At 34.1% G+C, this 26,483-nt stretch overlaps 2 protein-coding genes across 5 annotated transcripts; both read right to left on the reverse strand.

Moving 5' to 3' along the window:
• Nucleotides 1-460: 460 nt before the first annotated feature.
• Nucleotides 461-9,896, reverse strand: LOC120073168 (RNA-binding protein 39). 3 transcript variants are annotated; one of them, XM_039025829.1, is made up of 13 exons: nt 9,068-9,693; nt 7,539-7,617; nt 7,394-7,450; nt 6,882-6,937; nt 5,765-5,987; nt 5,061-5,147; nt 4,887-4,961; nt 4,714-4,797; nt 3,298-3,362; nt 2,947-3,142; nt 2,788-2,876; nt 1,049-1,163; nt 461-872 (listed from the first exon to the last, which is right to left on the reverse strand). In XM_039025829.1, exons 1-13 carry the CDS (start codon nt 9,691-9,693, stop codon nt 834-836), a joined length of 1,791 nt encoding a protein of 596 aa, XP_038881757.1. In that variant the 3' UTR covers nt 461-833. The 3 variants fall into 3 exon arrangements, with proteins under 3 accessions (XP_038881757.1, XP_038881755.1, XP_038881758.1); XM_039025827.1 differs by lacking the exons at nt 461-872; nt 1,049-1,163 and adding an exon at nt 2,350-2,563 and having other exon boundaries at nt 9,068-9,896; XM_039025830.1 differs by lacking the exons at nt 461-872; nt 1,049-1,163 and having other exon boundaries at nt 2,782-2,876; nt 2,947-3,134.
• A 3,043-nt stretch (nt 9,897-12,939) lies between these two features.
• On the reverse strand, nt 12,940-19,058 carry LOC120073872 (protein LIKE COV 2-like). 2 transcript variants are annotated; one of them, XM_039026778.1, is made up of 8 exons: nt 18,468-19,058; nt 17,117-17,169; nt 16,912-17,021; nt 15,590-15,757; nt 15,315-15,412; nt 13,667-13,793; nt 13,214-13,332; nt 12,940-13,132 (listed from the first exon to the last, which is right to left on the reverse strand). In XM_039026778.1, the coding sequence occupies exons 1-7, from the start codon at nt 18,582-18,584 to the stop codon at nt 13,232-13,234; spliced, it is 774 nt and encodes a 257-aa protein (XP_038882706.1). In that variant the 5' UTR covers nt 18,585-19,058; the 3' UTR covers nt 12,940-13,132; nt 13,214-13,231. The 2 variants fall into 2 exon arrangements, with proteins under 2 accessions (XP_038882706.1, XP_038882705.1); XM_039026777.1 differs by having other exon boundaries at nt 12,940-13,332; nt 18,468-19,057.
• Nucleotides 19,059-26,483: the final 7,425 nt, after the last annotated feature.

Raw genomic sequence — 26,483 nt, forward strand, 5'->3', positions numbered from 1 at the left:
ATCAATACCAAAAACAAATTTTAAAAATTTAAAAAAAAAAAGAAAAAAAAAAAGAGCCGAAATGAGGGTAGGACCCTCTTGATTTTAAAGTGTTGCAGTCAATCCAAAGAACAGGACGTTAACTTTTCTATTAAGACAATTGAAGATTTTGATTAAACATAGCATGTTAAATTGATTTTAAATGAGTAAATACTCTTAGAGTAGTTTTAAACCCCTATATTTTAAACCAATTTTTAAATCAATTCCATACCTCGGAACTGTACTTGTGAAGCCTGAGATGTATTGAATAAACTTGAGCTTCTCCGACTTCCTAAATCATTTTGAAGTCGTGAATCTTACAAATAACATCTTGTTGTACCAGATCTGTCGGATAAAAAGTTAACATGGAAAAATTTTACACAAATTCAAGGCTTCAAAATGATCGCTGGCAGAAATGAATCTGTAAATGCAAGAAACCCCAAGTCAAATAAGTGTTTCTGGGAATCTTCTACAAAATGCATTGCAAGACATGTTCATAGAAAGTAGCTCCATAAGTCAACAACAATAAAAGCATCCAAGCCAACCAAAAGTATTCGCTTGACACTAATGTTACAGAGCAGAAATTTAAGAATTGGTACCAATATCCCACCATAAAGAACAGGACGTTAACTTTTCTATTAAGACAATTGACACATTTTTAACCAGTACTTCTATAAGCACCTATTACAGAAAGGAGAGACATTAGACATCGATGGACCGGACCGGACGGGATGCCACCTGAGAAAATATAGAGCAGGGATTGGCTAGAGGAATCTTCTGATTACTCCTAAATGATGAGAACCATGAACGGAAATTCAAGCTCCTATGAACTTGGCTTCATACACCTGCGGTTGCTGCAAGACAGAACAAGTTGGGTGATACTGAGAAGCCGAAACTGAGAGAACTAACACAAGGAATTCAAAAGAAACAAATCGAGCTCCTGGGCATAATTTCTTTTTCCTAATACCACTAGTCTAACAGCATTGAGAAATTTATTAACATATTGGAGCTTTCGAGTTCAATAACAAACCATGAACAAGACCGATATCTGTCTGCCTGCAAACCATCTCAAGTGCATTGCACGTTGAGCATTTATAGCTGCTTCCACAGTATCATATTGCAGATACACACATCCAGCGCTATTTCTGCACAATGTAAAATAATAAAAGAAGAAAGACGATGAAATGATAACTTCTACATAAACAAACATCTATTTAATCATACAATAACGAAAACATCTATTTTTGGACATAAGATGGAGAGTACCTCAGTTACATTACCTACAACAAAATAGAAAAAAGATATGGCACAGAGGTTTAAGAAGAAACACAAGAGATACTGACATAAAATGAAACTTGTTTGGTAACATTTTGTTTATAGTTTCCAGTTCAGAGTTTTTAAATTTATGTTTGTTTTCTCCCAATTTATTTAATATATTTTTCACTCTTCTTAAAATAAGATCTGAATTTTTTGTCAAAATCTAAAAACAAAAACAATTATTGAAAAACTCGTATTTTAGTTTTCAAAACTTGGGCTTAGTTTTTGAAAAATTTAGTAGAGTGGAAGACATAATGTAGAAATTTAGAGTGGAAGTAGAGTTTAAAAGCTTGTCAAACAGGTTAAATTTACAGTATCTAAGCAAATGCATGAAATATAAGAGCAATTCTTTACACTACCTTTCCTACCTTTCACTTGCCCTCTCTCTTCTCCATTACATCAAGTCCCATCACATAAAACTACGAACCTAACAATAATTGCATTCTTTTTATGGAAGCAATAATTGCATTATTTGACTTCCCAAACTTAATGAACTTCTGGATTATGTTGACATTACTATGCAACTTGCTAGAGTGAAGCTGCAGTAAAGCCTCCGTAGAAATATGTGGAAAACTGAACTATGAGAACAACACATCTCAGACTTGGTAACATATTTGCACAGACAAAAAAAATTCAAGTATGTTTCCCTAACCATCATAAGCTAGTAGAAGTCCAAATAATTTTGCAAGTACTATCTAAATGTTCAATCAAAACTACAACTGTCCAAGAAGAATGTGAGCTTTACAAAAACAGGATATCTACAAATAATTTTGCAAGTACCTTCCAATGGTTTTTGTCATCAGAAATTAAAAGAGTTAACAGATTACAATAGAAATTGCGTCCTAATTCAAATCTCAGAAGAATAAACGAACAAGACCTTGATTATTCAAAAAGGGTCAAAGATCAATCTCAAGAGCAGCATAAAACAAAACAAACTCCCAACCAAATCCAACCCCCCCCCCCCCCCCCCCCCCCCAAAAAAAAAAAAAGAAAACAAACAAAAAAATATTATCATTTATTTAAATTCTTGTTAAATAATTAATTTGTCAGTAAATACTAAATGGAAAATGTCGTCAGTCGAGTATAGTTATAAATTTGTAATAATTCAGGGCTAATGTCGGCATAAGATAGCCCTTTCCATAACCATCCTAAAATTAAATAGGGAAAATAAGATTCTCCCATCCATGGAGGCATTAGTAATTTTTTTCCATCCCTATTCCGGAAGTATCTGCAAATGAGGATCAAAGATCCAAGTCAATGCCCCAACACGGAACAAAACAAATTCAAGAAAGATGTGAACAGGGGACATCCTGTTTTAAGCGTTGTAGCCATAAATATGATTGACTTAAAGAGAGAGCAGAAATATAAGTTTGAACCAAAAAAAAAAATGTTCCACTTGATAATATGACCTGAAATAGTTAATATGATTGTAGGGACAAGAAAAATACTCACTTATCCACATATATATGTTTAACGCGACCGTATTTAGAACACTCCTCTTCAACATCTTCTTTGATTTCCATGTCAAAGTCTGGTGCTGTCTGCAAGATGATTCATCTAATAAATAATCCAGCTTGAAAGATGAAAACAAAAAATACAAGTATTCAGTACCTCCGTTGATGGATCAAACATATTTTTCAGTAGTAAACATTCACTAGGACTTCCAACAGATTGTAAAACAGGTGGAGTAAAATTCGCCGGAAGTACTGGTGCAGCAACTGCAACTTGACCATTTAAAGGCAAGCTGGTAGATCTCTGATTTGGGGCTGACCCATTCAACACTGGAGCTCCAAGAGATCCTGCAATACTGAAACCATGAAGCAGTTAACTTGCATTAATCCAATCTTTCTTTCTTACAGAATACAAATACAACATCCATTGAAGAAGGATATGAGCACACTGACTACTAAAGAAAGAAAATAAGACATCTGGCTACTTAATCACACCAAAAGGGAGACAAACCTAGTAGCAATGCCAGTTCGGTCAAGCTTCTGCATCAGCAGAGCTCTTGATTGAGCATTCAATGCCTGCAGTTAGATGTTACAATTAGCAAGAAACTTTTGCTACAGCCAAGGAGTAACCATAAAGCACTCTAGTTGGAAGCGATTAAAGAAAACAAGGTTCAGTCAGCAAGGTTCAACAGTCATCAAATAAATGATATGACACATAATAAGCATAATCTAATTAGTCAATGACAATAGTCTCATTTTCATTTCTTTTTTTCTCCCTTTTCCATTAAGCATGTGAGAGGAAGAAAATCTTAAGCAAGGTGTCAAATATTGGAAACCAAGGCTAAAAAACTCAGGATGTCAACCGCCAGGAAAGAATCATTCTCCCTTAATGATGCCAATATATCAACAATAGACTAGCATGCTCCGTTCATATGTCGTCATCCAATACAAGAAAATTTCAGATAACAATCAATACATCGGGAATATATCTACAACTTGGAGGTGCTGTTTCCACATATCACTCAATCAATTCCTTCATGTAATTATCCAGCCTTTTAGCATGTATACCACCATCCACCTTTCTAGTTTCCATGGGCAGCCTATGACGAAGTAAGAATCCGTGTGTGTAAAAATTCCACAGGAATCTAATATTAGTATTTTTCAATGTGCATTCCAGTGAATGTTGTTCAACACCATTCAATCAATATTTGACACTCGCCACCCCACAAAAATTTATTCAAAGGCTCAATACTTGGCCCACTCTGGACTCCCCATGCCTCTCAAAATTAAATTACAGCCTATGAGCCCGTTCTTTTCCTCTTTTTTTTTCTGTTGGCCCTATTGTATTCCTTCATATTTCTCGACAATAGCTTGGGTTCCTGATATTATTATTTCAAAAGTATATATAAATAAAAGCTATCTACATAAGAAGGTCCTAATCAATAGACCATGTGTATCTACAATCTACCATCATGGAGATATCAAAGTCCAAGCATCACCTAACTACACCCAACACAATTATATTACGATAGGAAGATGGAGAGGAGCCAATGATAGACAATTGCAATTCCTATGAGCACACACTCAAGGCAGGTGCTTGGCTCGCACAAGAGAAACTCACCTAGTCTCACTCATAAAATAATTGAAAGCAAAAATGTCTTCAGATCTAATGTCATTATAACAAGGATATACTTATACTTAAACACAAGAAGATCATTTATGAGACAGCCAAATTAAATTATTGCAAACTTCAACTATAGTAAAGACCAAATTTTTGTGACATAAAACATCTGATGCAGAGCTTCAAATAATTAAGTCATCAAGATAGCTCAACTCAAGCCTTAGCAGAAGGAGACTGAAAAGGAACCGTGCTAAAAGGATTGTAAAAAGATGTTTATTTAACCGTAAAAAAAAACTATACACCAACCAGACCACCCCCTTCATCGTCATCAAGGTCATTTGATTTTGCAACGCTCTCCTGTGCTCCAATATGATCTGTAACAGATGAAACCTGCACAAACAGTATTAATTAGGACAAACAAACCCAGGATGTCATCATTCTTCAGAGGCGCTAATAACAAAGAAATAGTAGAAGACTACCTTGATGGTTCGGCCAGCAATTTCTAATTTCCCGTTCAAGCTTTGAGCTGCCTTTGCATGCTCTAGATGAGCAAACTGGAAACAACTCAAAAAATTAAGACAGACGTTTATGAATGGACTATGATACACAGTACATTAAAAACTTGCAAAAATTGATAATAAATGATTACCCACTTGAACAAATCCAAAACCCTTACAGTGACCTGACTCAAGGTCAAGAGGTAGTTGCACAAGCTCCACAGGACCAAATGCTTCAAAAATCTGATCAGAAAAGAAGTAATGATCTGTTAGACCTCCAATCCAGAAGATTTATTCAAGGAATGGCAAACTGAAATGTAGCTGTTTCCTGTTTCTAATATTTAGAAGTATCAGTCTTGGGTTTCCTTGTTTGAATATTTTGAATAGTGAAGTTATAAGTTATAATTCCCTTGGTCAGTTAAGTTGTTTCTGAGTCTCCGTTTACATGAGGTTTATGCTGGATATATGTACATATTGTGTGTTAACTAACAGTAGTGTGGAGAGATGGATGGCCCTCTCAAATTAGTCCTTGGCAAGTTAGATTGTAATTTCCTGTGAAAGCTATCTGAAAGAAAGGGAATAGCTATCGTAGTCGAAAGGTTATTATGCTATGATTATTTATGAGCCGTACAAAACAACTCTAAATCCTCTATCAGGGCCTATCATTCATAGACTCTGATTCTACAGTAGGAAAACCATATTCACTGCATATACTTGCAGAAATAATACTGATGCATAAATTTGGTTTTTGTTCAATGACAGTCTATAGTTGTCGCTTGTATAGAAAATAACTTCATATGAGAGGAAATCAAATATGGATGTCTCGAAATAAAATTCCATAGATTAATTGGTCTTAGTACCTCTCGAAGGTGAGTCTCCGTCATGTTAAAATGTAGATTTCCAACATATAGTTTCCTGTCTACTGCTCCATATGGACCTGCACCAGAGGCCCCTGACGTATTTGATTGAACAAGATTCTTTTCAGCCTCCGAAGGTTTAACCATTACAGGTTGCCCAAGAAGTAGTTGACCAGAGAGAGCAATAGCCATAGGCACAGACATCGCATCATAAAATTCAACATACCTGCAGTTTAATCAATGCCTCAAAGTAAACTTATCAGAACACAATACAGCAAAAACAAGAAACAAAATTTACAAAGCATAAAATAAACAAATATGGAGAGACCTCTTAGTTTCTTCTGACTGAATTAATGATCAGGTCAGTTCATCAAATGAAGAGGCAACACAAAACAAAATAGCAGATGACCAGCTTAGACTAGAAGAGGGGGGATCAAATGGTGACTATTCATCACCCTTTCTAACATTTTCAATGAGCATATTTCCATATACAAATTAATTCCCAAAATCCATTATAAAAAATTGGACAGTCCTCGAAAAATAAAAAAGAACATTGCACAGTAAGTACTATAGGGAAGTCAAGATTCCACAGAAGACCAATTTTCTCTAAATTTTTTATTATTTCGATAATAGACTGAAATAACAACCCCAAGCTAGAACCTTTCTACATAACATTCGGGGAAAAGAAACAATGAGTAGATGATACCCAACCAAGCATGTTCATTTTCATGAAGTGTAACAAAGCAATCTCTGAAAGTCAATTCAAACCAAGAAAATTCCATAACAGAAAGAAATGAATCTAAAACCAAGACCAGAGATAACAGAGTCATAGGAGTTAGGACTGTTTCTTATCTGCACAAAAACATAGAGGAGCAGAATTAGGAGTACGATGGGGAAAACAACAAAGGAAACCTCAGGTTTATGTTATCTACCTTGAACAAGCAGCATGAATTGATTAAACATGACTGCATTGTATTCCCACCATCCCTCATCATTATCGCATTGCTAGTTCATTTAAAAATACAGTTAAATTTGATACTTGAAAACTACTATGTTAATAACCATATTAACAAGATCACAAGCATACAATATAAAAATTGCTCATCCCAAGACCACATACCCAACTCCTTTTGACCGTCTGGAATTCCTGTCCATGATCAGCCGGACATCTCTCACCTGAAAATAGAAAAAACAATGAGAACAGGTTATTTTAGGAAGCCAGCAAAACAGAAAAGCAATAAAGGTCTACGTCCTTTACACTCGAAGCAAAGCACCATTCAGCCATCAATGAGATGATGACATAACTCATATACATTTTCACTCACCCCATATAAACAGAATGTTGAGATAGAAGAAATTGATTATAGTTTCGAAACTGAAGGCAGAGGAACAGTAACTGCAATACGAAGCAAATCTATCTCAATATCTATGCAACCATAACATTTCTAGCATTAACATTGCAACAAAAATACTTATATTCTAATACAGGCTACAGAGGTGAACAAGTACAGGGGCATAACACTTGAAATGATATAGACGAATGTATGACTGCTAATACCTTTAATTATTCATTTCCAGCAAAAGAAAAAATAAATGCTCAAATGTTTCACTTGAGTAATTAGTTTCAAATACCTTTCCCGCTTTTGAAAAGAATTCGTAAACATCTCTCTCCGTGGCCTTCAAAGGCATCTGTACAAAGAAAATATAGGATAACAAGAATGATAAGCAAAATGTAGACTGAACATGGAACATAGGGAAAATAGGGGAAGCCATTAACCTGGTAAGCAAATACAGTCCTTTGATCCCTCTCTGGATCCGCTTCAGGCTCCACCATGTCTTTCTTTTCCTTCATTCTCCTGTCATTCGCACACCCAAAATATCAGGCAAAATTGAAGGAAAATAAAGTGATTTAAATTGAAAACAAATGTTTAAAAAGATTTAGGATGACTCAAATTTCTTCTTAGTTCTTTCCACTCTATATTACTAGGGGATAGTGATTGAATAAATTTGAAACTTTTTCTCAGTAAGAACTTCAGCACAGTATATCAGCAATTTAGCCAATCCACTACACTAAGAAGAGAGCTTGCATAATAAAAATATAAAACCAACTTAGAGAAGGAGTCCAAACTTATATGATTCCATTTTGGTGCCTTCATTCTTGGAAATCCTGAGCAAATTAAAAATGAATACATTAAGAAATGATGGGTTTCTAGGATTTCCACACCGTGGTGTTGGTTATCATTGGTTGTTTATCAACTTCCTGCCCTTTTTGCTGCAAAATATCAATTTGGTAACTGTCTAGAAAACTTTTGCACTTGTCAATGAGAACCTAGAGTTCTTTCTATTCAAACAGGTAAAAATAAAAATAAAATCTACTGCCATTACAAGGCTTGAAAGAGATCCTAATTTCCATTGAATATCTGGTTTATCAATGATGCCAACCCAATGGCCTGGGAATTAGTTCTAATATTTATACGCTTCACTATCCAAAGCATAAATGGATTCTAATGAAGTTTCCAATTCGATAATACAATGTCATATCGTTTAATGCAACGCTTTTTTTTTTATGAGACGGATTTCATAGGTCGAATCAAATTTAAAGATGTTGATAAGCAGTTACTAAAATGATATTTAACAAAAACTTCTTCTTATGCCTTGAACACTTTAGCTCAAGTGTTGAGGTGGGCTGGTGTGTATAGTCATGAAAATCATCTCCTGTATTCCAAGAGGTTTAGGAGTTCAAAGCAAACAAACAACAACCGAGTATGGCTTATTCCAGATTAACTTATTTATGGTTGTGCTTGGTTGAAGGATTAGTGTGCGATTAGTTTGGTGTGCTTGAAGAGATTTTGGTTGCAAAGTTAATGGTTTGTTTCAGAAAGGAGTTTTTCTATCCAGTTTTGGGCAGTTATCCAGTTGATCTCCAGTTAGTCTGCAGCTCGGAGCAGTGTTTGGGCTTGGTGGAAGCAGTTTTTGTTGTTTTGGCTCGCTGGCTTTTCAAGTTGTTCTCTCAGAGTTGCTAGGTATTTCCCTCAAGTTCTCAAATGTTTTGTTTATCTTCTGGCTCTCGTAGAGTTTGAAATTTTTTCTTCACTTAATTTGCTTGGGTAGTTGTTTTCAATCCCATGGGGGGTCTCTATCCTTCAATGTTTTCCATGAAAAGTTTGTTTCTTGATCAAACACACCGCCCTTGGAAATTTCAAGAATAACAAGAAACAAGCGGACAATAAAAATGTATACAAGCAACACCAAGTACTCAACTAAAAGCTTTCATGTTCAACAAAGAGCGCACAAGTGAACAAATACCTGTTTTCTCTGACATCAACTTCACGTTCTCGTTCCCGAACAGACCGACTCCTGCTTCGCCTCGATCTCTCCTCTTCCCTCTCCCGCTCCCTCTTCTCCCTTTCTCTCCTTTCTCTTTCTTTTTCCTTCTCCCTCTCTCTATCTCTGTCCCTTCTATCCTTGTCTCTCTCTCTGTCCTTCTCCTTATGCCTCTCTCTATCTCTGTCCTTATCCCTTCTATCCTTGTCTCTCTCCCTCTCCTTCTCCTTATGTCTATCTCTATCTCTCTCCTCTCTATCCCTGTCTCTATCCCTTTCCTTCTCACTGCTACCCCTCTCTCTCGTACGGTTCCTTTCTCTATCCCTCTCTTTTCCCCCATCTGCTTCCTCCTCTCTGTCTCTTCGATGCCGATCCCTCCCTCGCCCCGAGTGATCCTTATCCTCCTTCCCGTTTTCATGCTCGCTTCTCGACCGCTTGACCTTCACCTCCTCGTCCTCACGACCACCGGAGCCAGCTTCCTCGTCTACCTCTCTCTTTCTGCTGCTTTTCTCGTTCCTCTCACTCTCGCTCTTCTTTGGCTTCTTCGTCTCCCTATCATCCTGCTCCTCCACAGCTTTCTCCAAGTAATCGTACTCGTCGAAGTCCATCGAATCTTCAGAAATTCAGCGGCTCGAGAGTAGACCCGCAAAATGAAAGCTTCGGATCTTGCCGGAATTCGTGTTCGAACAAAATCAGCGAAGCTAGGCCGGGGAAGAAATTTCGATAAATTGAGAATTCTAGGGTTTTTTGAAGGGGTTTCTGGGAGAGGAACTATTGGTTGGCTTTGAGTTTCTCAATAATCCGCGAGTGAAGAGTTGGAGTTGTTTTTATATGGATGAAAACAGATCAGATTCCACAAAATTGAAAAATTCGTATTCACTTTGGTTATTAAGTAATGTTAATATTAACGTCAAAACGAGCATAGTTCAATCGAACTGATGTGTGAAATTTATTTTAAAAAATAACTAAATTATAATTAATATGTACTCTTCTCTTTAAAGTCAATAGTTCAATCCTTGTTTATGATATTGTTGTGCTAAGAAAAATATATAAATTTTGGATACCAAACTAAAAGTATATAGACTAAAATGAGGATTAATTACTCAAAAGACCAATTTTAAAGGTCTATAATGACAAATGACCTAGTTTTTTGAAAAAAAAATGTCAAATGTCTCTTTGCTGATGCCATGACCATGTAGAGTTATGTTATTGCCTTTTTTTCTTTTTTCCTTTTTTCTCCGGTACGAGAAATTTTCATCTGCACTTCATCTTCTTCTTCTTTGGCTTCATATTCTCTAGCACAACGAATCTACGCAAGTAGCTCAAATGCGACCAACTTCGATGAGCAAGAGACAAAAGAGATGAGTGATTTTCGTGAGTGGGGAAACGAAAAGAGAGCGAGACGAGTTAGAGCAATAGACTTAGTGATATGTGAATGGGAAAAAAGAGAGAGAGAGAGAGAGCGATATGAGCTAGAGCGAGAGACGTAGTGACTTGTGAGTGAAAAAAGAAGAGAGAGCAAGAGCGATATTACTTATCCGCGTGCGCGTGAGTATATTTTGGTAGTTTTACCCGAACTTGATGTCATCAAAGGGTCATTCAACATTTTTTTCAAAAATCGGGACATTTCACATTTTTATCTAATTTTTTGATTATCCATCCCGTGGACCCCTAAAATGAACATAAATTAGAAGTTTGGAACTTTAAAGCATCAAGACAAGAACAATTTGTGATTGAGGATATTGGTGGGAATAACACAACATTTAAGCCAAATATACACATTTTCCTCCTTTGTCAATCCTATAAATGAATCTGGTTGGAAACTATATTATTATTGGTAAGTTTCAATAGCACAACTCAATGATGTGTATTATAGTTGGGGTAAAGAGTTGTATTATAGTTAGATTATAATAATTTATATTTGGGATGTAGATTATTTTAGTTTAAGTTACAATGATATGTGTTTGAGGTATAAACCATTTTAGTTTGAGAATGAAATAATAAATATTGTAGTAAATAAATAAAAAAAATAATGAATATAAAATAGTAAAAATCATGGCAAATGATAAATACGGTAATAAATGAGAATTCTAAAATAGTATTGACGGTAATTAATTAGAATCTCATTACGTACATTCAATTAATTATAAGCACGTGTACAACACAACATTAAATAGGACTTTATAATAAATCAACATCAGTAATAAACTTTGAGTTTGTTGATCGAATCCTTGATCAATTTTAAGCATGTACAAAACTGATTTCATTGGAATAAGTAAGTTTTTAAAGATTCATTTTTAGGATTTCACCCGCGTGCCAAATGCCTCTTTTATCTTTTTATTCCATTACTTATTTATTTAACCACCTACTTAAGTATAGCGTAATTAATTGAATAATATGTATTCTGATTAGTATTTCAGGAGGCAATGACATTTTTCTAATCCAAGAACAAAACTTGATTTCAGAAAATATATTTTCATTCTCAAACTTAATTTAATAAAAAGTTAGGCGTTATTCGATGATCATTTCATTTTTTATTTTTTGTTTTTTAAAATTAAGTCTCACAATTCCTTATAATGATTTGCATATTTCTTAAATATAATGATTGAATTATTAATTAAATTAAAAACAAAAATATATTAAGAAAATTGAAAATGTAAGTAGTATCTATAGACTTGATTAAAAAAAGAGCTAAGGTGTTCAAATAACCCAACAATCCAAACAACCTAGACCACCTAATCCAAAATGTAAGGGTTGGATTGGGTTGGATTAGTTTTGTTTTTAGATTGGGTTGAATTTTTCTATTTTTATTGGTTTGGGGTGTTGGAACCCACCCAAATTTCATATATATATTCTTCTTTGTTTATTTTTCTTTTAAAATTATTATGATATTTGTCTTTGTTTAAAATTTACAATAAATATCATAAATATTTAGTATTTAGCATCTTAATTTTTTGAAATTTTAGTTATTAGTCATGTGTTATATATAAATTACATATTTTTCATTAAAAATAAAAAAATAAGTTATAATCCGACAAATCCAACCCGAATTTTAAGAGTTGGGTTGGATTGAAAACTTTATTTTGGTCATTTAGATTGTCAATAAAACCAATCCGAATTTTCGAGTTGATCCAAAAAATACCTTCAACCCAATCCAATCCAACCCATGTACACCCCTAATTAACAAACATAACAAACATAAGGAAAACTTGTCTGACTATTTATTAGGTCATTTGAGAGAGTAAAATAGATTCTTCATAGAACATACAAATTGTGAACCATTTCCCATTGTAGTCAAAGAACATGAATGGGATAGACCCATTTTTCACCTTTTAAAAGGACGAGGCCCAATCAAAATATAGTTTTTAAGGTTCAATATCTTTTCCCCCAATTTCTCCTTTAACAGAATACAAGAGATTATCTGTTGATTTAAAAATTAACCCAAGTAACCGGTATCAAATTTAGATACAAATACACTAAAAATCTATATTGCCTGTGTTGCAACTGATTTCGAGAATTCTTCTAATTTAGATACAAATACACTAAACGAAATCAGTGGATAAGAATTGCAGAACTCACTATATTGCCTGTGTTGCAACTGATTTTGAGAATTTTTGTTAGAAGAATCTTTCTTCCCATTTGAAAGATGGAGTATTTTAAGGTTCTGATTTTTCCAGTTGATTATTGATGAAGGGAGAGTTGAAACCGACGCTTGTTTTTAATGTTATCTTTCAAAAAGGAAAGACAAGAAAAACAAAATATACCAATATACTTCTGTATCTTTTACTTTCTATTTCCATAGGAAATCAAATCGCGACCTATTTCGTGTGAGAAAGAGCAATCGATGCCATAACTAGAGAGATATTTGTGTCTTTCTATCAAAAGATTTCTATCACTACTATGATAATACTACAAACACATCAAATAAAGGTAGTAATAACTAACAAGAACCACCATTTATAACTCGCACTCGAATACAAAAATTCAAGAGGGCAAAATGGCTCACCTCGCAAACAAGCCTATCTTTGTCAAGTACAGCCCATGACTCTGTCATATAAGGTCACTATTACTACTACGACTTCCACACTATTTATAGGACAATAAACTGCTCGTACAAACCAGGGATACCTGCTCCTCTGCTTGTCACTACTTTATTCTGTTCAAAGTTATTCTATCAGCCTGTCTATCAACTCTCTCCAAAGGAGTAATAATTTGTGGCATCGTCATACCGCCAGAAACAATAATCTCTGCACAATTCCCAGTAATATCAAATTAATAAGATGAGTGGAGTGAAGTTTTGATTCAGTTTTAAGGCGAAGTGATAGAAGTAAAATCCAAGTTATCTTTTGCACTAGATTAGTGTTCGGTTAAAAAATATAGCACAACTTATCTGAAGGTTAAATAAACAAGAAGTTCAATGCATCAACCTAAACTACTTTGAGGAACAGAAATTTACAGCATTATCTTATGCACAGAAAGAGAGCTGAAAGTATCGTTATGGAATCAGACGAATATGATCGAATCTTTTCAAGTGCAGTGTTGTATTTATAACGATGAAAACAATAAAGAGAGAAGACATACCTATTCCTTCTCGTATAGATAGGTTTGGTCTTATGATTTCCTTAGAATTAACAAGAAATATATCCCCAATGTATAGGTGATTTGTTGGCACAAAAACGCTACATAGCTCTTCATCTTCGCTCTCTCTCTGCAATGAAAATCAATATTACAAGGTCCCGAAGAACAGGCAATCATTCGTAAAGCAAATTTCCAAAAGTTATAGAAGAAAGCATTCATTCAACGTTCAGTACAAATAAAGTATAACCCCCAAAGATAAAACTTTCCATCACAATTCCTTTGCTAGCATATTCCCAAGTGATTCGAGCTTTCTTCTTGAAACCCACTAAGCTCTGGTCAATTGCTAAGAAATGGGCCGAAAAATGTAGTATGCCAGGTTAAACTCGTCAAAGAGAGTTCCGGAGAGGGATTTAGGCTGGGTAGTCCATTTTGGATAACAGCAGCAGTGTTTAAGCCCTCCTGGTACTGAATTCCAGTAGAAGAATCCAGATTCCTTTTGTGTTTCACCAGCCCAAACATGCCTCTAGGTCACTCTCCATGACCTCATTTTATTAGTGAGGAAAGAGGATTGAAAACAAGCCACAATAATAATTACCAGAACTGTCCAAATACTTGTTAAGCAATTTGGCCGATTGTTCAAGCTGTTGAGACTCAACATGACCAGAAGATTGGTCAAATCATTCATCATGACCAAGCTGCATAAAGATGAGATTCTGATAAACCCTGAATTATTTATCAAGAATTTATGGCAGTATCAGATTTGAGAGCTCCCCTCTCTCCAAGAACTTTCCAGTATGAATACTAACACAAAACACAAAACATGCCCAACCCCTCTCTCTGAATCCTGGAATATGCCCTTATAAGGCTATACCTGTACACAAAACACTCGGCCAACATTCTAACCAACCAAAGCATATGGGTGGCACAAAATTACTGCCAGGATACACCCAAAAACAAACACGACTGTAGACCTCAGTGACCCAGGGTCTACTAGATTCAAATGCCTACCCCGATCCCACGCTTCAGCAACATTTCATCCTTTTGGTACTAATTTGGTCTTGTTCAAATAAGTATTCGCGGTCTGTCTCCCACCCAACTATAAATCCCATACCTAGTAAAATAGTATTCCTCCCATTACAACCTTTATAGATAGAAGGATGGTACAAAATTTTCTGCCCAAATTCACATATCTCCCAGGAAAATTTATTCTCATTCGCTCATGATTTCACCTGTGAACCAACCTAAATCATCCTGTCCAAGTTTACTCAAATGACAGAGTTCTGAAAAGAATCATTTTCAAACGAAAATCTCAGAATCTACCGAGAGTAACCATGGCAATTAGCTTCTTCTCTGATTTTGCAAACTCCTAATCCTCCTGCAACTTTGTGATTGATCACTTTCTTCCAATTTTTCAAGCACGTAACTTTTTCGATGAGCCAGTGTTCATTAAATAATAATGATGATAATTAAACACACCCACACACACACACACACACCTATCCTCCCTACCAATTAAAATGAGTCAAGTCCAACATTCCACAGAAAGAATTTGTGCATTCTATTCATGGTTAGGTTTTACAGACGAAATAAAGTGTATCAAACCTTATGTACTTAGCAAATATAGAGTCTATAGTGCATAAAGGATTATTACCTGAAGGGTAACAGTTGAAGTAATAAAGCCAAATGCATATTCACCAACACGTGGATGGCAAATAATTGCAACTTCTTTGAAAGCCCTAGTATTTTGATCTGCATGGGAAGGAGGCCCTAATAAATCAACTCATATTTGATTTTTTATTTTTTTAATAATGATACTATCAACTCATATTTGGATATGAGACAATCATACATAAGAAATTGCTCATGAGACCACAAATTGCCATTCAACATCAGATTCAAACCAGACTATGAGTGCTACAAAATTACCAGGAGAAATAGCTGCACTGATTTGTTTCGAGGCAGAATATAGATGCCTGACAAAGGGCATTCGCTGGATGAACCATTCTCCAAGCCAGAAGAGTGTAGCACCCAGCCATGATGAGACAAATATACCAACAAAGAATACAAAGAGTAAAGATGTTATGAACCCAAGTCCTGCATCAGAAACTTTCTTTATCAGATGTTTCCAGAAAATGAAAAACCTATATGAGAGGCAATAATGACGTGAATAGCAGACTCCATGTAGAAATTTACGTTTAACTTAAACGTCTATAAATTTTCCCTAAGTTGATTCTAGGTGCCATTTTTCAGCTAGGAATACACATTACCCATGTAATATTTTATATGAAAGCATTGGGTGGTACATATAGTATATTTTATACCATCACACGATCAAATCAGATCCTTCTTGTTAATAAATCATTTTAGACCCAACAAAAGTAGAATATTCAAGTTAAGGAAGAAATGGAACATGAGTAAAATCCAGAAGATTTTCCTATCATTGTTAACAATTGAGTACATGTTAAATGTGGGTCCATAATCTAAAGTTGAAATATGGAACCGTCCTTGCTACTAGTCTACTACCCTCCATTAAAATAAAAAGGAGTTGCATTATATTTCAGCCAAACAAAATTTTACTATAAAAACACTTTTGAGAAAGTGTAACCAAACACATGTGCGTTTTTATTTTAAACAAATTTTATAAAAAGTTTTTAAATGAAAAGGACATTTTGAAAAACACTTTTTTCCTAGTCATCCAAACAGGCCCTTTACCCGGACTCAGTCAAGCTAGGACTAACTTTTAAAGCTAGCAAATACCAGAAATACCCATGACCCCAGTTGACATGGTGAGGAGCACCATACCCTCATAGTTTTCTTTTTAAATTACAAATTCCTTTTTTGACATCCAATTCTGTGGGATTTTACCAAAGTTGGGCAGTAGCAGCAGCAGAAGAAGAAATAACTTATAAGTCCATTTTTGTTTGGATGAAAATAACCTATAACTCCATAGACAGTAAAGGTTCATCAAATTAGAAGAAATATTCTAAAACTCTATTGAGCGACAGGGAATGAATGCTCAAGCATTCTTATGCTTCAAGCACAACTGTCAAGGAACTTTCAACATATGCAAGCGAGGGGCATCTTCTAAACCATAATCTGAAAATAGTTGTTCGATTCTCTTCAGAATGCAACAACATTCTCTTACGATTTGCACCAAGGCCAACGTGAAGTTTTCAATTATTTATGTCCATGTCATTTTATACATAAAAAGAATTTTAATTCTAACATACTTAGAAGTTAAACCTTACCAAATATGTCAACTCCAAGCCTCTCATATAGTGGGCTGAAGAAACCATCAACAAATTGAATGAACCACCATGTAACAAAAAAGGTAACAGCAACAGGGAAAAGAACCACACTGCAAGATGAACAATTGAACAAAATGTCTGAAATTATAAAAGAACAAGAGCCACAACACACAAAGAAATGGAAGACAGTGCCCAGCCAAATTACCATCCAGTCATAAACTTCTTTGACACCCAGCTTTGGAGAACATAATAACAAGCCTGCAGGAAAGAGAGAATTAAAGTCGGACTTAAATGGAAGAGGAGAAGAAAACCTGGCTATTCACACAACGATGAAAAGAATGACTATGCTTACAAAGAGGAGAAGAGGAAGAAGAAAGGACAAAAAGAGAAGACAAAATTAGAAGACAGAATATGTTAAACATTCAATATATGACCAGAAAAAAGAAGGAACGGAATGAAATTTACCATGAAATACATCATATTTCCTACATATTAACCAAACAACTATATCTCTAGACCATATACTATGGCTTCAGGCCTTCAAATGAGATATCCATTGAGAGTCGAGTCATCATAAGATCCTTAATGTGCTTTTTCCAAGTTTCTCATTTTTGAGCGTTGTATGAAACTGGTTGCAGATGCAGAATAGCTGGTATTATACTAGATGAACAAACTTGGAGAAAATTTATCGTAACTACTTGCACAAATGATGCCATTGGAAGCGAAACCAGTCGATATTTGTCTTTCATTCTAAAGGAAATTAATCCTCCAGATTGTAGAATGATCAGTCATCGACACTTTTTGGCCTTTGACAAAGTTCTAGGCAATATACTAGCCCATTTCTTCTCCGGTTTACACTTCACATACATCATCAAGTTTGTAAACTCGGCAAAGTAACATATCAGTTTTTATATTTTGACCCAGCAAAAATGCTGTCAGAATCCAATACCAGTCAAAATTCACCCACACCACGAATGCCATGGCCAGCCATCGTTCTACTAATTATTGTCTGGTGCTGTCTCTTCTTATGCTAGATTATACAATTAGTCTACTTTATAACACGACCCAAATATTTTAAATAATAAGTTTACCTTTTAGCTCAACTTTCAAGATCGAAAAACATATAGCCCAATTATCATTATAATGAAAAACAACTCTTCAACCTAGTTGAGTCCAAATTTCTTTTGGGTGCCAACATCGTGAATACTTCTGCATTTTCTTCGCCGACTTACTGTCATGCATATTGACTGGATCACCACCGGAAAGATCATTTCCGATTACCAGAAAAAGTCGATTCAGATCTTCCCAGATAATAGTCTTGAGTCAAAACTTCAATCCGAACTGGATCACCACAGGATCGAGTCACAATAATTTAACATCCATTTGACCATAATAGGGCAAAAAATAGAAGAAAATCGTCAACGGAAAAAGGGAAGCCTCCAAGTACAGGGATCCAATAAATCCGGCCAAATGGATCGGAGCAAATTTCGGAGCAAATAATGCGACACTCAAACAAAAGAAAAGAAAAATAAACGGTAGAGATTCAAGAGCCAGACCTTACGAGTGGACGAGTTGGGAGAACTGGGAGGAGATTTAACAGGATCCTCAGGATCCTGGCCGCCATTATCAACTTGACTAAGAGGAACCGAGGTCGATTCCTTTTCTTCAGCCATAACTTTCTTAAAATCAATTAGAATCTACTCGTATCTCCAACGAATCAGACCCCAAACATCACAAACAACCAAACACCACCTTGTTAAGAAAACAAAATCAAGCAAAATTCCAATCTGACTTCACAGTAGCCACGGCAAGAGTCGTCGCCGCTTGATAAAGAAGGAAGGAAACTGGCGAGCAGTTGCACTAAGAAAAGGACATTAGCACCAAAATGGGGTTTGTTGAAACCGCAAGCAAATGGCAGGCAAGTAAGCACGTGATTAGGAATGGTTTTTGGACAAGATGAAGTGGGAGGTGAGTACAGAGAAACCTTATCCTCGTAATAATCGCTTGCTGTTGTGTTAATGGCGTCTCGATTACTCCAAAATTCTCTGCCTGCCTTTACTATGCGCTTACACATATGGATATGGTCAGAGAATCCACGATGAAGATCAGCGCCGGATAATTCTACCTTCTTCAATTCATAGATAACCCTTCTAATTTTAATTTAGTCTAAATTTGTCGTTTAATTGTTCTTTTCGGGTACGGTTTATGTATTTTGCCATTTCAATGTATCCGTTTATCGGATATTCAAGTAAAAGAAGAAAATAGAAGGGCATAGGAGAAAAATGAAAATTACGTAGAGTAATTAATTAATTATCGTTAACCTAATGTTTTGCTTCCATTACAGTTTTGTTGATACTATAGTTAAACTGACATAAACTATGTGTTTTTTCTTGTTTCAAATATCTTGATTAAATTTTAAGATTGTATTTTAGATAAGAACATATAAATAAATATTATCGTAGATCTTAATTATTTAGAAACTATTGTAATTGTTAAAGAACACAATAGACAATTAGAAGTGTAGAATTAGTTGAATTTGTATTTTGTGCATTTCTTTTATGTTGCGCATATAAATGACTTTTATGGATTTATTTAGAAATTTTTATTTGTTTTAATGTGGTCTACTTTTCTTGCGGTTGATAATGGATTTTGTTACCTTTTGTGACATAAACATTTATTCTATATGAAGTTTTCATTTTAGTTTGAAAGCTTGATTATTATTGCCATTTGATTTGAGCGTTTATCAATGAACAATTTTGACGATAACAATTATCATTAACACTATCGCCACCTCCCTTCAACAATAATAATCATTGGTTACATGCTCGACGATCAACTTCAACAATAACCTACTACTATTGGAGACAAACCACAACTTCATTATTGCAACAATCATCGCCGACAAAAACCTCTCACGATCCATTTCGATTAGGGTTGGCAAAATTTTTCGCGGGAATCCCTATTTGACCGGGGATGGGGTCAAACCGGGATCCCGATTTGACTATAAATATATATTTATAATATATAAAATAATTTAATGTGTGTGTATGTTTATAATGTATAATATTGGATTTGAGCCTAATATTAAATATCCAAATTCTAACTCTAAGCCCAAGAAGCCAAACCCGAATTTAAAAAATTAATCATAATTTGATGTCACATTTGATGCAAAACTCTAATGACTACCTCCAACATCAACTTTTGACGATCACCGTCAATGAACATTGACACCAACTCTTACGGACAACTACATAGTGAAGACTACATTCAATCATCAATTTTGATGAACAACTTTGATGCTAAACTATGGTGATTATCTATAGTAGCCAACTTTGACAACCACCGTCAATAACTAACTTTATCGATCGACTCCAATAACTAGAGAACAATCAACTCGATTGCCGGTATACTTAAAATAAAAATAAAAGTCCCCGAAGTGTGACCGAGACCAAATCCAACTAAACCATATATTATTTTCTTCCATACTGTCTTGGATGTTTAAAAAGGCGACATGTTTTTTTCCCAAATCATCGAGCCTCGTCCCTTGTAAGAGACTGTCGAAATTTTCAACATTTTTCTTTAGTTATAAATATGTGTATCGCACACACAAATTGAATAGAAAGATTGTTGCTTCGATCATTTCGCAGCTTACGTGCCATTTTTCATACGCTTGCTTTAAAATAACAAGTACAGGGGTTTTGTTTGTCTTAAGTGGATTGAACCCCAGCTAGATTAAGGAGCACATTGGATAGGTTTTAATTGCTTTTTCTTTTATTACTTCTTGTACTTTTCTTTCCATAATAATTTTAATTCATGTTTTTAAGCTAATTTTTTACTTTTATTCACATTAAAACAATTATTGTACATTTTCGCAATTCTACATTAATGCGAGTTTTTTATTCTTTGTATTTTTTTTCTTAATTTCCTGTTATAAACTAAACATTTTATGGTGATTCAAATATATGGAAAAAATACTTAGGTACTATCTTTGTGCATCTCACTAAGTTGTACCTAATCATAATTTATTATGTGAAAAATCATTTTTATTTCTTTTTTGAAATATTCTAAATCATTTTTGGTGTGAGTGATGAGAGAGGAAGCATATAGAGATGAGTCATCCGTTATTAATATGTAGGTACCCTAATGATGGAACAAAAACTTCACATGTCCATATTACTTTCGCTCGACATTAGTATTCACATGTTGTTATTGGTTTTACTGCTTATTGTTTACTCATTTTGCTTAACTAAGTTAGCACACTATGTCGGGTCTAAAATTGAAAGAGTTGGATAATATACAGTTGTCATAAAAGTTTAGACATGAGATTTTGTTTTACCCACATAAATAGGATAATTCGTATGGAATCACTATAGTTGTTTTAATTTCTTAGTCCCCAAAAGGTAATTCTCAAATAAACTTAACAAGAGATAAATTTGATTCATGTTGCTAAGCGTCGATTAGCAAATAGATTGTGGCCACAATTCTACAATTTGGTTGCATACGACTTAACCCTTACTAATTTGAATTAATGCAGATACATTTAAGTCACATACTAAATTGTATATGGGTCTAGTCGAGCAAAGTAATTATGAACACAAATTAGGTACAATTTTTTCATTAAGGTTGAAACAATGTATACTTGCACCTGATGTTTTAAAAGGCATCATCGGGCACACGCCTAGGCGCAACTTGCAAGGCACATATGTGGGGCATCGCCTTGAACAGACAAGGCATATTGAAGAAGTCGCGCACTAGGCGCGAGCTTTTCTTGGACATATATTGTCTAATTAATTTAATTAGGAAAGTTTTTTTTTATCACATTGATTAGAATCCATCACATCATTAACCGGTACCAATCAATCATCCAAGGTAGGGCCTCCCTATCTCATCTTTTCTAAGCCAATTTGATTAGGTTCGGTGTTAAAAACAGCTTTCCAGAGATTTGGGGATTCGTTTAGTTGTTGACTAAGACGGATATTATTATTCGCCTCACCCCACCAAACGGACGACAACGACACGCGCATGGAAATACCATCAAATCCTCATTTGCCTACCTCCTCACTCCTTCTAAACCTTGGATATCCCTTGGCACCCAAACCGGTAAATGAGGAGACACCTTCATGTAATCCCAAACAATGTGAGATTCTCTACTCTTTTTTTTTCTCTCATTTAAAAAATAAGAAATTTTACCAACATATAATCTCAAACAGTCTTATTTTCCCAATTTACATATGTGATATGTTTGTTCTCTTTTCTCCCAGTAATAATTGTTTGTTTTGTTACTTGCAATTTTCACAACATAGATGGTTGAGGATAGTTTAAGAAGAGATTTAGCATGGAAATATGCTCGATTGCAAAATGCCCAAGATATAAATACATGTGTGTGGGTTTTGTTCGAAAATAACAAAAGGAAGGGTTTATAGGATGAAACAACACATTGTTGATGGTTATATAATGTCACGACATGTAGAAAATGTCCGGATCACATGAAGGAATAAATTAAATAGTATATGTCCAAAAGAGAGATTAAAGAATAAAGAAATTTGATCATGGAAATTGATGCATTATGGTATTAAGGACGATGATGAAGATGAAGTGAGTGTAAGCAATTTGAATAAAAGAAGCGGCACTAAGTGGTCCAAGCTCATGGAGGCCAAGACAAAGGATCTAATGGATGCACATTTTACAAGTAATATAATATATATAGATATATTATAACTCAAAGTTAATTTTGAATAAGATTAAAAATTATACTTTATAATGTGTGAGAGATAAATATTTAAATAAAATTCAAATATTAATTATATGAATAAGATTCATATAATAAAATAGGTTAAAACTAATATTAATAAGATTCATATTAAAACTATAAGTTATATGAGATGTTATTATTCGAATATGATTCAAATTGAATTAAATATATGATGTTTAATGAATTAATTAATTGTTAATCAATTGATATTTGTTTAATTATATATTGAATTTGATTTAATATATAATTTATTTAAATTCAAATTATTGACTCCCTTCAGAAGTTATTGTGAGTTAGTGGAAGGGAGTTTTAATTCCCTCCCCAACCAACTCGCTCTCAAGTAAAAATAGGAAGGAGGAGATTAATTTTTGAGAAGCTTCAATACAACGCATAGATCACTCAAAAGAGAGAGAGAAAAAAAATTTATATGCACTATTCATCTTCTTCCTCAAGAAACATCTCTAGCACAAAATCATTTCTCCCTACCAAATTAAAGAGCCCACATATCCTTGATTAATTGTCTCGAGAAAAGCTAGGAAACCAATTGGTGGTGTCCCCTGTTCGTGACTTGTTTGTTCGTGAGAGGTATTTTTCAGTTCGAGGGAGATTTGTGTTTGTGCCGTTTGTTGGAGTTTTATGTCCAAAAGCTCATAGCTTTTATAAATAAACTATTTATCAAACAATTACTAATTTGTTATTTTATGTTAATTATCATTTGCCTAACATTATCAAACAAACCAAAAAATCTAAGGTTATTGTATGAAATCTTGAACATGCATGTAAACATACGAGAGGATCATGTTCAATAAATAACCTAAAGGCCTATAGTACATGGTTAAGGTTGGGTGTCTTATCCCATTGATCCTATGGATACGACCCACTTTGTAATAGTACAAACGTTTGATCCAAACCGTTAATGTGGAGATATGTGAATGGAGGTATCCTATACAAAGAGTTTGTATAACATCAGATCGAGAAATATTTAATCTCTCTTTGTAAATCTGTTAATTGATGAGATCAATGTTTCATAAGATGATCATGTGCGACTTGATCTTAATCTTGGGTGATTTATGAACTTCTGTCTGTGAAGCCATTTCTTTGATTTGCAAGGTGAAAATAGCCTGAGTTGTCGACTCAATAAGCCTACATTTTGTGGACTTGACTAAATAGGGAGCTGGGAACAAAACTTCAAAAAATGAAATTCATTCTTTCCCATATAGGATAAGTAGACGAGTAGTTCCCTTAAGTGCTTATTTTGGGTCTTGAGCAAAGGGATCTCACCCTCTCATTGGCTCAAAAGGGACTTAGTGGTTGGACCATAAATAAGTTGTTCATTAGAGAAATCAATGTGACTTAAGGAAAAAATGTAATTACAGGAGTGAAATGGACTTTTTGACCCAACTGTAATTATGAACAATTTATGAAGGATCAACTTGCTTATATTGATTATATCCATGGACACAACTTGTCATGTATAAGAGTTCAACTATGAGTCTATAGTGGTTTGCCCTATAGTTAATGAATGAAGGTTGATTTAATTAAAGAGTTTAATTAATTAATCTTGAATCATTGGTGTTGGATTGTATGTCCTAAAACTCATAGTTTGTAAACTTTAGATATATTCTATTTACAATAAAGTTGTTATTGAACATATAAATTGCATTTACAGATTCATAAATCCAATAAAGTAACGAACTTATGGCTATAACATAAATACTTAAACTTTATGTGGAGACATAAAAGATAATCAAGTTTGAGTGTATAGCCAATATGGTCTATAGGTATATGGATAGGGTTGAGTACCTTATCCCGGGGACACTATGGATGTGACCCGCTTTGTATATTGATATAAACGATGTGATCTCTAAGTCGTTCATGTGGAGATATGTGAGTGGAGGCATCCTATGTAAAAGATATTTGCATGAGACCGGACTACGAAATAGTCATTTTTCTTATAACGACCGTTTACTATCAAAACTGACTATTTCAATTTGATGATCTAAGATAACCTAATCTTAATCTTAAGCTAACTATGAACTCTTGTTTATTCAAGACTATCCTTTAATCTGTATGGGTGAGAGTGGCTCAACATCGCTGCTCAATAAGCCTCCCATTTTAGAGGTAAGACCGAATAGATAGCTGGAGACATAGTTCCATAAGACAAAATTTACTCGTACTTGTTCTAGGGTTAACATATATGTTGCACCCTTAAGTACTGACTTTTGGTCTTAAATAAAGGGACTCCACCCTCTATATGGCTGAGAGGGACTCGGTTTATTGGTAAGACTATAAACCAATTGTTCATTAGTGGATCAATGTAAACTTAAGGAGCAAGATGTATTATAGGAGTAAAATGGTAATTTTGATCCAACTGTAAATAGAAACAACTTGTGAAGGATCGACTTACTGATTATGGTTAAATCAAGTAGACAGGAATATATTTACAGCGAGGAGAGTACAACTATTGAGCTATCGTGGTGTGTCTTGATAATTAACAAATATTGATTAATTCGGTTTAAAGAGTTTAACCAATTAATCTTAGATCGTTGGAGCTCATGATCTGTAGGTTTATTAGGTCCCTCTACTAGCTCGCAAAAGGATTAAACTTTAGAATAGCATGTTGAATGGATTTGAAATGTTCAAATTTAGATTAGGATTTGGATTATTATATTTCATATAATTAATGTTTAATTATCGAATTAAATATTACGGTTTTAGAGAGTTGAGAATATTTAAATATGATTTAAATATTTTAATTAGGTGTCTTATTAATTTAATATTCGATATTAAATTAATCTCAAATTAACTAATTAAATGGTTTAATTAATTATTTATCCAAATTAATTTGATTGAATTTTGAATTTATGAAATTCAAAATATAAAATTGATTTTTTTCTCATTTAATAGATTTTGGAAATTGTTCCAATTAGTATTAAAAATAAAAGGATTAAATAGAAAGTGGGATAATCCCATACTTTTCACTTAAATCACACCTAATCCACTTATCTAAGTGGGAGATTAAGTAGCAAATTCTTGTTGAATTTGATTTGCAAGCTTAAGACCTATAAAACGATTGAATGTAATTTATTTTCGGGTTCATGCAATCCAAAATTCATAAGGAAAAAAAAAACTGTCGTTGAACACTCTCTAAAAACCTTATAAATTCATCCCAAATCTCGCTCAATTTAGGTTCCACCACCCAATCTAAGGTCTGAGTATAGTAGAGAAGGCTCTTGTGGTAGTCTACTTCAAGGCTCGAAGAAGAAATTCGTGGAGATTTGGAGTAATTTGAGGATTCATCAAAGGTTGTGTTCTTGAAAACCTATTTATGTATTTTATGAACTTGCATGTTTTCTTACTAGAACATAATGTAATTAGACTGCTTGAGATCCAAATAGTTTTCGTATGTCGAATGTCAACTCTATCAATTGGAGTTTATAATTTGTAGGTCAATAAGGTCCCTTGCTAGCTCGTTATGGATCAACAAGGATTAAAAGAAAATTTGAAATGTTTAAATTCACAAGGAAAAATATTAATTTCATTAGATACAACTAATTACATGATTTATCATAAAATTTATTTGAATATGATTCAAATTATAATTTTATAACATGAAGAATCAATGTATTTGAATATGATTCAAATAATTAATTATTTATTTGGATGAGATACATATAAATAAATAAATTATTTAATTTGAATAATGTTTGAATTAAATAGATGTTGGGAGAATTGATATATTTGAATATGATTGAAATTAAGAGATAATGCATAGAATAAATATTTAAATTCATTTAATAGAGATATTAAATTAATAATT

The sequence above is a fragment of the Benincasa hispida genome, chromosome 3 (assembly GCF_009727055.1).
Source record: "Benincasa hispida cultivar B227 chromosome 3, ASM972705v1, whole genome shotgun sequence".
Lineage (NCBI taxonomy): Eukaryota > Viridiplantae > Streptophyta > Magnoliopsida > Cucurbitales > Cucurbitaceae > Benincasa > Benincasa hispida.

What these genes read in the sequence shown, in the direction of transcription:
- LOC120073168 (XM_039025827.1), bottom strand. Translation starts at nt 9,693, where the DNA reads ATGGACTTCGACGAGTACGATTACTTGGAGAAAGCTGTGGAGGAGCAG. An exon ending in GGACTGTATTTGCTTACCAG is followed by an intron (nt 7,451 to 7,538) that starts GTTAATGGCTTC and finishes TTCTTTGTACAG; the next exon opens with ATGCCTTTGAAGGCCACGGA. An exon ending in TGTTTGATCCATCAACGGAG is followed by an intron (nt 2,877 to 2,946) that starts GTACTGAATACT and finishes ATCATCTTGCAG; the next exon opens with ACAGCACCAGACTTTGACAT.
- LOC120073872 (XM_039026778.1), bottom strand. Translation starts at nt 18,584, where the DNA reads ATGGCTGAAGAAAAGGAATCGACCTCGGTTCCTCTTAGTCAAGTTGAT. An exon ending in CCAACTCGTCCACTCGTAAG is followed by an intron (nt 17,170 to 18,467) that starts GTCTGGCTCTTG and finishes TCTTTCCTGCAG; the next exon opens with GCTTGTTATTATGTTCTCCA. An exon ending in CAGTGCAGCTATTTCTCCTG is followed by an intron (nt 15,413 to 15,589) that starts GTAATTTTGTAG and finishes CTTCCCATGCAG; the next exon opens with ATCAAAATACTAGGGCTTTC.